Genomic DNA, 12,635 nt, shown 5'->3' on the forward strand with positions numbered 1-12,635 from the left:
ACCACAGTAGTTAGTAAATGAGGTTTGTTTTCTAACCTGTGTGTGACCAAGGTGAACATTAGAGAGACCAGTAAAGAAAAACAGATGTGGATTTAAATTCAAGATGAGTAAAATAATAAAATAATAAGTCTACGAAGGAAACTTTCTGGGCTCCTTCAGTGCATTTGAACCTTATGACCCTGTAACCTGCAGAAGGATCTAGATCCTTATTTAAAAATCACGCATAATACTAAAACCAAGTGTGAGTGAATTTGTAATCCTAACCATAACACAACAGAAAGGCTGCAGTCATTCAACAGGAACCACAGACACTATGTTAAAGAAGCTAAAAGTATTTAAGGAAATGGCTTCAATGACAGCCGACACAGCCATCATTAAACTGCTCATCTGCTAAAAATGCTTTACAAACTAGTCAAACAACAGACAACATGATAAATATGAATCCACATATTTTCTATGAACTAAGACTAGTGCACTCAGTGGAGGAGTTGCACATGTTACAGGCAAATTCAACCTTTATGCAACATTTACTGTCTATAGCTAAGCTAACTCAGGGCAGGTCTGTCAGAACAGATACACAGTAAAGTTTATTAAAAACTCAGTCCTGCATTCTAACTAACAGGTCAGTTCAGCCCAAAACATTAAACATATAGCTTAAAATCCTCCCAAAATCCAGTCTATTTGCCTCCTACTTGAAGCTCTTAGAAATGCTAACAACAGGACATGAAAGCTGTCCCACGAATATAAAGTCTGCACCTGTTAGCATCAAAATCATCCATTGTTGTTTGGCAGTTAAATTTGTGCTTTCTAGCTAATGTCCCATTTTTAACGCATGGGCAAATAACCGTTTAAAACTAGACTGAGAATCTACACAGACAAAATAAAACGCTGATAGAGCAACAACGTAAATAAAAATCGCCAATAATCATATTCCAGAACTATAGTCCCTCTGGAGCTTTGGCAAAAATATCTTGGTCTTATTTTTGTTTACATTTTGGCAAATTGGTGCCATTAAAATATGTCAAATGAACTATAAGCAGCAACTCATTGAAATGTAGCCACTGATGTACAGGCATCTACAGCTACTGTCATACCAACAAAAACTTACTAGATTATTCTCAGATCAGTTGCAGACATTTAAGGCACATCTTTTTTTTCTTTATGGACGTTTATGCACGCTGGACACCACTACTATTCATGTCATCAGAAAGTTTAAGTCGCATTTTTGGTGCACATTGCAGCAATAAGATGTTCAAGGTTTTAAAGTATCTCTCATCTCCTGTCGGGCCTGAGAATCTGAGCTGCTGCCTCCCTGCAGGTTCGGCTGCAGCCATGAGCCGGAGGAGGGTTTCGGTGAAGGATCTGGGCGTGGTGGACTGTCAGGGATGGTTGCTGCGCAGGAAGGAGGGACGCAGCTTCCTGGGGAGCAAATGGAAGAGATACTGGTTTGTCCTGAAGAAGTGTTCTCTGTACTGGTACACCAACAAGACGGTAAGCCACAGTTCATTTGGGTTTGAATGGAAAACACGAGTATCCACATTCTAATAACGCATTTCCCTTCAGCTCCAACACCACTGGGTCACTTTCATGTGTCACTGATGTTGGAAAGTTGGGACTGATTTGTTTTCTGAGTGTTTGGGGGCTCTATGAGGAGTCGTTTACCAGGCAATGTTAGCAGCATCCAAGAGGATGAACCCTGGAGACCTTTGCTGTAGCACCATCATGTGGTTGTGCTTTTGTGTTTTTTAAAATGAAATATTGTAAATGTTTGCAGCTATTAAATGGATTGGGATAAAAGTCGGTTCAAACATTCCCACAGGATGGATTGTACTCAATTTAATGATCCTCAGATTTTACTTTTTTGCACCATTGTCAGGTCAAACGTTTAATACTGTATCACAAACACCAAAGTGTTACCGACTGTCCCTGCCTCCTACTGTCCAAAATCATGTCATAAGATTAAAAAGAAGTCTCAAAGCTGCTCCAAAATTAGATATCAGTTCTGGATGTTAAACATCCTTGAATTCTTGACTTACCTCTACCAATGGCTGAAAAAAGCTTAAAAGCATATTTTTCATTTTATCTAAAATCTCTCATATGTGAAATGGAATCTTGCATTACAATATTTTGCTACAAATACTGCTAAATTGACGGATATTGTGGCACATCCCATACTGTAAAAGACGAACATTTTTCATCAATTTGTAATTTTTCAGCTGTCCACATACTTTTGACTATTCACTGCAAGTCTTGTAACTAGAATACACTATTTAATAAGTAATTAAACTCAGATGTTACATATATTTACATTTTAAACATAGATAACCGCAGAAGCACTTTACAAAAACTTCTGTAATTATCATGTTATATTAGTTGTACAGTATATTGTAACAATGATTCTCAGAAATAGTATTTTGTAGGAATGTCGTGTGTTGGATGTAATTTTAAATAGTTTTATGGTCTGTCAAAAACCAGGTCAAGTGAATTTACTTAAAAAAAAAAAAAAAAAAAAGTCGGTGCACAGTTAGAAAGAAAGTAGGTCAGACTGCAGATGAAACCTAATCAAAGCACAGTTACACCTATGGTCCGAAGCAGTGAGGCGACGCACTGCATCCTGTCACTCTGACCACGACATTTTTCTCTGCTCTGATCTGGTTTTTCTTCTTTGCAGGCTGAGAAAGCTGAAGGATTCATCAACCTGTCCGGCTTCACCATCCAACAGGCCAAACAGTGCAGGAAGAAACAGTACGACATGTTTGTTTTCAGCAGCCTGTGTTAGTTAAAGTCGACACAGATCGAAAAAAAAAACCACCAGTCTGAGTCAGCTATTTGTGTTCAAACACCCAACACTGCTGCTTCGCACTTTGAACATGAAGTTACATGAACACACTGTCTTAAATAATATGTACGCTTAAACAGCGTCAAACTGTCTCGTTTGATCAAATCAAATTTTGTTGGTGAGAGTAACTCCATCAGCCGTTCAGTGTATACAGTAGATTCTTATTTATTTCATCATTAAGCTGCTCTGTGTTTGCTTTCAGTGCCATAACAGCCAGTCATCCTCTGGTTGTGAACATATTTATTGCTGCAGAGAGCTTCACAGAGATGAACAAGTAAGCATGTCACTCTTTTATTTATATCATTTATTTCTACCTTATAAGTCTGGACACACCTTTTCATTCAGTGGTTTTTATTTAATTATTTTCTACATTGTAGATTAATACTGAAGACATCAAAACTATAAAAGAATACATATGGAATTATGTTGTAAACAAAAAAGTGTTTATCTTCAGTATTAATCTACAATGTAGAAAATAATACAAATAAATAAAAAGCATTGAATGAGAAGGTGCGTCCAAACTTTTGACTGGTAGTGTACCAGCTAAATATCACCATCACATTGATCATCACTGTGGGCATTTTAGCCACCACTAACAGCATCACATAGCTACTATTTGGTTGTAGACCAACTTAAATCTAGCTTTGCTTTAGCTTTAGCTGCATCCAGCAAGGCGCTATTGCCACACAATGAATAATAAATGCTTTATTTGTACTATCATAAACAATATTAAAAGGCATGAAAAAAGTTGCATGTTAATTACTTACAAATTTGTGAAATATTGTCTGTGGGTATTACAAACAGAAAGATGTGCCACAAGAAACTGAATTTGAATCGCATGCCTTCAGTTTGGGTTGTTTAATTTGAATAGCTTCCAAAAAATGGAATTGTGTATTCTGTAACTGAATTTATTTGACTGAAACAGAACTACAATAAACTTGATCTGGAATTGCATTTGATCCCCAATAAAAATTTAATTCATGACATTAAATTTCATTTCTTCAAATTCAATTTTAATGCAGTTATTTAACGTAAACAATAAAAATTTAAAAGATGGGATTAATATTCAGTTTTTACTGGCACCTATTTCTGCCCATCCTGGCATCTCATAAGCCATTAAACTTTAATCTTTACTCCAGTTAGACTTCATGAATCATATTTTATAGTCTCATTGGTACTTTTTATTACCCTCCTTCATCAATGCAGCTTTCTGGGTTGTTTAATAAGTGTAGCACCTATTTTGATCTGAAGATAAGATATTAGACAAAACTTCAAACTGAACCCACAGGAGAAATTCACTTGTTACAACATCTCAAAAGTAGATGAAAAGAGAAAAGAGAAGTACAATACAGTGAAAGCTTTATATGCACCTGTAACATACAAAGATAAGATGTGGAGCATTATGCTAAAATATTATACTGGAAATTGAGTGATGGCACAAAAGAAAAAGCATAATGAAGTCTTATTGTGTAGGGCTTAAACCCATAGTGATACATCACAAAGGTGAGACATGAATAAGTAAGATTTATCCCCACATTAGCATCAGAACTCTAGATCACTGCCTCTGACACTGTATCTAAGCGTTATATTCAAATAGTCTGGCCAACATCTTTGTCCAAAACAACTTAAAATTAGTTTATTTAAGCTCATTAGAGACAGACGCTAGAGCCATCCATCCATCCGTCATCTACACACCAGCCATGCAAGGTGCAACTTCAGGTTCACCGCCTTTCCCAAGGACGCTCTGACATGTGGATCAAACCACTAACCTTATAATTAGTGGACAGCCCGCTGTATCCCCCGAACCACAGCTGCCCAAATGTCAAAAAAGTAAAGCTAGCTCTGAATTGCACGACTCTCACAAAGGGACTCACTGCTGATAGTACTGGTAGTATGTAGTAATAATTATTGTCTTTTATGTCACCTCTTTAAGCGGAACAAAAATACACTTAGTTCCTCATTCTTCTCCTCTTCTTGTCTCTGTTTGTCATCTTGTGATTTGATGAGTCATTGCTGTATTATATCGAATGGTGCTTTCTTTAAGGCCGAACATCTGTTTGCAGGTGGCTTAGCAAACTGTCAGAAGCAGCCGAGCCATGTGAACTGATCAACAGTGAAGGTCAGATGGTTAAATATAGTAATATGCATGTATACTGTACGTGCAAGTGAGAAAATGATCATGATCATTTATTCCCAGTTACTTCCCCACATAGCTCTTATCTTTTAACTGCCTTAGATCTTGTTTCCATCTTTATTTTTTTTATCTTTCTTTCCATTTTTTCCCTGTGACTCATTTTCCTGTCACTCACATTGCCCTATCTTCATATAATTTTGTCTTTTTTTCTCCATTTTTTCTTTCCTTCTCCTGCAGCTGCTTCGTCCCTCTTCTTCCTTTGTTTCTTCCATGAATTTTTTCCATTTCTCTGCTCCTTTTCTTCCTTTCTTTTTCTTCTTTTACTTCCTCTTCTTATCTTTCTGACCGTACTCATCTTTAATATCTTCATTAACTACTTTTCTGCTCTAAATTTTCCTCCCATCTTCCTTTCCTTCTTCCATTCTTTCCTCTTTACTTTGTTTCCTCCTGCAGACTCCCCTTCATTCTTCCATTGGTCCAATCTTCCTTCTGTTCTTCACTTGTTTCTTCTTTCTGACCTCCTTTTCCCTCTTATTTCTTGTCTTGTGTCCCTTTTTTACTTTCTCTCCATTTGCTTTTTTTTTTTTGCCATGCAGAGTGCTACAGTGAGGGCAGCGATCAGGATGTTGAAGACTGTTCTGTGGACTCTGAGCTGGATGCAGCAGTTTCTGAAAATGTGAGTAACAGAATTTACACTCTCAATATCGTCATGAAAGCAGTTCAGCTTGATAGATGTAAGGCACTGAGACTGACAATAGGTGCTGAAAACAACACTATCATTTTTGTCGTAATTTATGACAGCCCATAATGGCTGCTGTTGCAGGATAAAGCACCCCTGTTTTCCAAATTACTACAGGCCAAAAGTTTGGAAGCAAGATCAGATTTGTACGAAAAAAGATCATAGTTTCATTGGTGTACTTTGCAACAAACTAAACATGATTATTATATAAAGAGTCACTCATCAGAATACCTTTCACTATAATTATCAGGCATTTGTATTTGTACTCTTGTGTCTTTACTCAACTGTTTCTTTCTAGTTATTTCTGTGGTAGTTATAGAGATGTGGACACAGTTAAGATTTATAGGGATTTTTGTATGCAAACTCTTAAAAGCCAAAGTCAAAGAGCTAAAGTGAATAATGCAAACTGTGATTTTTTTTGTTGTTGTTGTTGCACTGAAGTTGTGACTCTTACAAATTTTCTCAACCCTAAAATTCTTGTCTTTTGTTAACATTTATCCAGTAATTGCCTGGTAACATCATTGTATACCTAAAGGTAAACTGAGGAAAATGGTGCATATCAATGAAGTCTGATCATCCAGTAAATACATCTCAAAATCCATAGAATTCATACTAGTTTTTATTACTTTTACATTTTTAAGAAAGACATTGTGAACAGAAACTTGAAGTTGCTTCCAAACTGTGGGCCTGTGTGTAAATGCAGTATGGATCCACTTACGATATACTTCTATCATAATATTGCTCCTTAAACTTAAATCCATTGCAGTTTGAGGTTTGAAGTCAGCTGTTTAAGTGCTCTCAGCAGCTCAGACTTGATACTTGAGCGAGACTGTATGATTTATGTGTCATGCCTCTCAAAACATAGAGGACTGTGGGTGAGAATGGCCACAAAACAATGTAGCCTTGCATACCATAAAATGAGACTGGATGCTGTAGGACATCCTGGTATTCCTGACAAACTTCATGTGAACTATTGGACAAAGTAAATTTTTTTGTGGTACATTATATTGCATGGTAGTATTTGCATTGGAAAGTATCTTTGGTATTTTGTAGCCTCCCATTTTGTCCATGTTGTGTGGGCCAGTGCACATGTACACTAATATTTCATCCACTGTCTCCGTTTATAGATTTTTCACTCCATCAATGGACTTTACAATAGAATGACATCATGAAAATAAAAATCACTCACTTCTGGGCACTCGACAGGTTTCATAAATGTAAAAAATATAAAATGACATTACCCATACAAGATGAAAACACTTAATTCTGAGATATATTGCCGTCATTATTGACTGTATTTAAAAGATGGACGTATCGAATGTGCGTTACCCTCGGCTTATGGTTTACCATTTTAAAGCCTTAAGTTCAGAATTTGGCTGTTGCTATCTTCGTCTTTTGAAACCGAACGTATCAAGTGATGCTACACATGACAAAACAGCTAACCTTGCCATAAAACAAACCCTGCTTTATCATCTACTTTCTCATCTAAATTAAGCACAATTTACAAAATGAGCATCATGCTGTAATCAAAAGGTCTAACATGAGCAATTGAGATCATACACGTGTTTGGCAAATGTTTACTGAGGTAACAAATCTAGGGAGTAGTAGGGTCCTTTACTCATTAACTTCAATACAATCAGGCTTCTTTTTGCAACCAGAGGAGTCGCCCCCTGCCGGTAGTTAGAAAGAATGCAGGTTTAAGGCTCTTCCACATTCACTTTTTAGACCTGGAGGTGACACTCATCTTTTATTGACAGCCTATGGGCTTCATACTCAAGGAGATGTCATAATGTCCATAACTAAATACAGTTCATGTGTTTACCAAGAAGAAAATGCCGTCATTTCAGGTTCAATTTATTGACTTTATACGGAGATGGACAAACCCTCTGTGACGTCACCAAAAGGTTTCCTGAAGACCAATTTGAGTCTCAGTGTTATTGCTCTGGCCATCGCCATTTTGTCTGTGCCTGAATCCTTCTAACTACAATCTAAGTCTAAAATGACCAAAGATATGGAGATGCAATGTCTCAGGGCTATGGACTGTCCTGCAATAGCATCTACATATAACGTGGATACATCCTTAATTATATATGATTTTAAGCCTTACTACGATGTAAACAGGTGATTTCTATCAAAAATCATCCCCTGTACAGTTGTCATGAATGGGGAAATTAGCTATAGAGACCAAAACTGTTTGTTTTACTAGCCTGTAAACATATTTATTCCTGCTGCAAATTTGAACATTTTAACATGGGGATCTCTAGAGGCTGACTCGCTTTTGTAACCAGGCTCAAGTGGACATTCAAGGAACTGCATTTTGTAGTACTTCCATACTGGCTTATTTTTTCAGCCCACAGTGTTGATGCTTAGTTCAAGCAAATTTTTAATGTTTTATTCTGCGTGAGATCAACATCACCAAACTGCCAGCTCCATGGACCAATGGACTTTAAAACCAGATGACTTCTAAGTTGCTAGATTGGTGAGACCTTTTCTTTCTTACAGGGGGACCATCTTCAGCCTCCCTGTGAGTCTTTATCCTGCACCTCAGTCCTATCTGCCACACCTCCTGCTGAACACAGATGTAGAAGCACCTCAACGGGTGGCACTTTAAGCAGAAACAGAGGAAGACAACCAGTAAAGGATAACAGTGAGCGTCTCTCCTGGCTGGACCTCCCCAGGCAGGCCAAAGCTAGCGGTGCACTGTCCGTCCCTCTGCTCCATGTTAAAGAAGAACATGGTAAACATCTGTAGCCACACCTGGTCACAATAGCTGTTGCTGGTACTTTAACTCACCGACCTCTTCTTGCTTCCAGAGAAGCCGCCTGATGAGATGAAGCGTCTCTACAACCACCTGAAAGCAGCCAGCTTGTCTCCTATGGGACAGTCCTATCAGAGGGACTTCAGAGCCTCGTTTATCCGACGATGTCAGAACGACAGAGTCAACGAAAAGCTTCACCTGCTGCGAATCCTCAGCAGCACATTAAAGGTTTGTCAGATTTTTGTCTTTAACTGAGTCAACATATGAGAAAATATCCATCAGATGGGATCACACTAGGATATGCTTCTGGTGAGGAGGAGAAAAGAGTTGCACAGAACTTTCCCTCTTGTAACTAATTAGCAGTTGTTGACATAAAGTTGATTTACTCGAGTAATGTACCTAGAGATTTTGTCTCCCCTTTCTGACGGTGACAGTAATTACACAAAAGTCCAACAAAGGCAAATGCTATAGCTACATGTCTAGGCAAAATACAGTTAAAGATCTACACTAACTCAGCACTTGACTAGGAACAGGATTGAAACATTGTTTGCTCTCAAACAGCCTCAGTTCTCAGTGTCATGGAATCCACAAGATGTTGGAAATGTTCCTCTGAGGTCACTGCTGTATGGTTTTGTAGATGTGTTGAGGGCAAAACAAGGAAGCAACACCACCTGGGGAGCTGCACCTCAGAATGTACAAACCACGTCTTCACAAAATACCAAATATTCTTTGAAAAAGTCCTGACTTTTTTGTACTTTGAGTCAGCTCCACTTCAGAAACATTAAATGTTTCCACATAAGTAATGATAGAAAAAAATAAGAGCCCACGCATTGAGTTTGATTTTTGAAGGTATTTACTAGGAGTTCGACCTGTATTTATAGTCATCTGACCGGATGTTGTCCTCACTCATGGTGTCCAACCATTTTCTGACCATTTTCATGTCTGACGTAATCTCCCAGGAAAACCTGATTGCCCCATAGTCTTTTGACATTTTTCTTGGTTTTAGTTTTCGTATGAGCTGTTGGATTAGTTTCATCTGAAGCTGCCCCATGGAATTGTGAGTAATTGTTTCCTCAGTTATGTTTTGATATGGGGCTGCACAGTGGTGTAGTGGTTAGCACTTTCGCCTTGCAGCGAGAAGGTCCCTGGTTCGCGTCCCGGCTTTCCCGGGATCTTTCTGCATGGAGTTTGCATGTTCTCCCTGTGCATGCGTGGGTTTTCTCTGGGTACTCCAGCTTCCTCCCACAGTCCAAAAATATGCTGAGGTTAATTGATCATTCTAAATTGCCCATAGGTGTGAATGAGAGTGATTGTCTCTGTATGTGGCCCTGCGACGGACTGGTGACCTGTCTAGGGTGTCCCCTGCCTTCACCTGAGTCAGCTGGGATAGGCTCCAGCCCCCCCACGACCCTAGTGAGGATTAAGCGGTGTATAGATAATGGATGGACGGATGTTTTGATATGAGTGTCGAGGTAGATGGAACCTTCGGAGTCCAGAATCAAGAGGAAACGACCTGCAGTACCACTTTCAGCCACATCACTCAGTCAAGGGACGGATGGCGCTGTTTCTACATCTAAACAATTACTCACCAAATGAATTTATTATTAGCAAGGGGCCAGGGAACATAAAACTTCCGGGTAAATTTTCTTACTTAGCTTTTTTCTTGTTTTTGGTTCAAGGAATATATTTCCTCCAGACCCTCATGCATCTTTTCACGTGTCCCAACGTCTGATCCTCTCTGGCTGTGAATGATTTCATTGATTCATCCTTTCCACTCTGCTTGTGTTTACAGTTGGATCATATCATTTGTAAAACGTTTCACCTTTTTATACCTTAACTTCTGATGTAACTAAAGCGATGGGATCAACGTTGAGGAGTAATAAAAACTACAAATGCCTCAAATATGTACTTTGGTAGAGTACTTGAGTACATGTACTTAGTTACATTCTCTCAGTGTGTCTTCAGCCTGTTAAAGTGGATCTGTGTTTCGACATCTCTTCAGGCTAAAGAGTCAGAGCTGCTGGCGGTGGAGCAGATCCTCAGTGACCCGGCCCTCACGGCGCCCACATACAGGAAGTGGAGAGTCTCCAACGTGGTGCTGCTGCAGGACATCAGTGGACGCAAAAGCAGGCAGCAGGAGGAGGTTCAGAGTTCGGAGATGAGAACAGAGTGTGAGCAGAGAGCCAGCTCACATCAGAGAGGACACATCTGGCAAAGACCTTTTTACCCTGGTGTGGTCAGTTTTAGAAAGTCTGTCCATGAAGACCTACAATACAGCCCAGTTCCTCGTGTTGGCCAGCAGCCAGGTTCATGTGTTGGATCAATATAGCGAGTGTTTAAACTGATACTACTCTATAGATGCTACTGGACCAGTTCTAAGTTCTACTGGAGTGGTTAACAAATGTCAAATAAAGACCAAACACCAGCTCACTGTCATTTGAAACACTGTAATATTCAATAAAACATAACATTAATAACAAAGCATAACAAAAAACATATCCATTTAATTAAACTCAAACGCAGTTCAATTCAAAGTGTTTCCAATTCAGTCCACTTAAGAAAAATATAAACCCTTGAAGTCCAGTTCAAGAGTGTCTCCAGACCAAAATGCAAATATAATCGAATGGTCGCATCTAATACTTGTGGGAAGTGTGGACAGTTTCACACACAAGAGACTGGCCATAGTCAGTGTCAGGGCAAAATATATTGCCCAAACACTCAGACTATCAGCAAGGAACAGTGGCTGAACATAATGAGGCAGAAGACAAAGCCACTGAACCTGTAATCATTATGTTGTTGGTTTCCTCTGAGGATTGTTGTTGTTTAGGAACGGAAGACAACTTCAGGATTTGTAAAGGTAAAGTTAGGTAAACCTTCACAAATCCTGACGTTTTCTTCCTTTATTTTCTTAATATTGTGTATAATGTATATGTTAATGTTTCTTTGACTGCTGGCAGTTTTAATTACCACAATGTGCAATTATTGTATCTTCACTATAAATTTTTGTGACCTTGCTTATTTCTTTATTTATTCCACTGCAAAATACTGTAAAATATCTTCAGTTACATGAAATAGTTTGCTGTGCCATTGTAACAGCTATGAGAAGTGTAGAATTTTACTGACATCTAATTTCAAATGCATAAAGCAGCATACAAAAATATACTGGTGTGCTGTGTCTCTTCTGTGTTGGAGCTCTAATGGCATTAAATGTCATAATGCCAGCAAAGAAATAAATCTGACTACAGCATACTGATAGCACGTGGATGACTTTAGGTACATTACAACAATGATATAACTTACATTGTTTTATAATTATAATTCCATATGTGTTCATTCATACTTTTGATACCTTCATTGAGAATCTACAAAATAAATAGTCATGAAAATAAAGAAAAAACATTAAATGAGAAGGTGTGTCCAAACTTTTGACTGGTAGTGTATGCACATAGTGAAAGAACTCCTGTTTTTCATAGATCTGTGCCTGCAGGTGATTCGTCTCAATTTGTTGTTAAGCTAAACCTTAAGTTGCCTTGAATTTGTCTTCTTTTCGGTACGGTCAAATAAGATTAAATTTTGTTGTTATTGCTCAGAGGACAATGAAACATACTGAGGACTCCACAGATGGCTGCTTTGTTTTGTTTCTTTGTTTGCTGTATTTTAAAATTTAGTCAAGATGAAGGAAACAAATCTTTCTGAAGCACCAAACCACTTCAAAACCTCTGAGGTGAAAATAGTTCACTGCTTTGATCTTTGATACAGTCAATATGGTGACATCTGCTGTCCAACGGTTAACACTGCATTTTAATGTCAGTGATTGAGGGCAAGATGCCATGAAACAGTGATGATCATTAATTCTAACTGAACAATAGGGTTGTACAGAATATGCAGAGTGACTGGTTTGTTATTAAAATTCATAGCAGTCAATTTATATACATACACATAAATATAGATCGTAGTCCATCGTTGGATTATGTGCCACAATAAAAATGCTTTAGAGATTTGTTTGTACAACTAGAAAGGTGATTGTGTTTTAAAAATATGACACACTGTGGCAGTTTTTGGTCAGAAAAAAATATTTTGTTTAAACTGTTGGCCAATAATTTGGTACTTTACCAAATCGAGCTGGAGAGCTGTTAACAAAACTTGTTTGATGTGTTTCATAGTC

At 38.2% G+C, this 12,635-nt stretch overlaps 1 protein-coding gene across 1 annotated transcript; it reads left to right on the plus strand.

The window, feature by feature from the left end:
• The first annotated feature begins 1,318 nt into the window (after positions 1 to 1,318).
• On the plus strand, positions 1,319 to 11,733 carry LOC111566961 (interactor protein for cytohesin exchange factors 1-like). Its single transcript, XM_023267778.3, has 8 exons — positions 1,319 to 1,491; positions 2,672 to 2,745; positions 3,042 to 3,113; positions 4,903 to 4,958; positions 5,570 to 5,649; positions 8,215 to 8,449; positions 8,526 to 8,698; positions 10,473 to 11,733. The coding sequence occupies exons 1-8, from the start codon at positions 1,333 to 1,335 to the stop codon at positions 10,797 to 10,799; spliced, it is 1,176 nt and encodes a 391-aa protein (XP_023123546.2). The 5' UTR covers positions 1,319 to 1,332; the 3' UTR covers positions 10,800 to 11,733.
• Positions 11,734 to 12,635: the final 902 nt, after the last annotated feature.

This window comes from Amphiprion ocellaris, chromosome 12 (assembly GCF_022539595.1).
Source record: "Amphiprion ocellaris isolate individual 3 ecotype Okinawa chromosome 12, ASM2253959v1, whole genome shotgun sequence".
Lineage (NCBI taxonomy): Eukaryota > Metazoa > Chordata > Actinopteri > Pomacentridae > Amphiprion > Amphiprion ocellaris.

Bases quoted from the DNA above. Each gene is read 5' to 3' on its own strand.
- LOC111566961 (XM_023267778.3), top strand. From the start codon at position 1,333: ATGAGCCGGAGGAGGGTTTCGGTGAAGGATCTGGGCGTGGTGGACTGT. The intron at 1,492-2,671 runs GTAAGCCACAGT...TCTTCTTTGCAG, and splicing joins ACTGGTACACCAACAAGACG to GCTGAGAAAGCTGAAGGATT. The intron at 8,450-8,525 runs GTAAACATCTGT...TCTTGCTTCCAG, and splicing joins CCATGTTAAAGAAGAACATG to AGAAGCCGCCTGATGAGATG.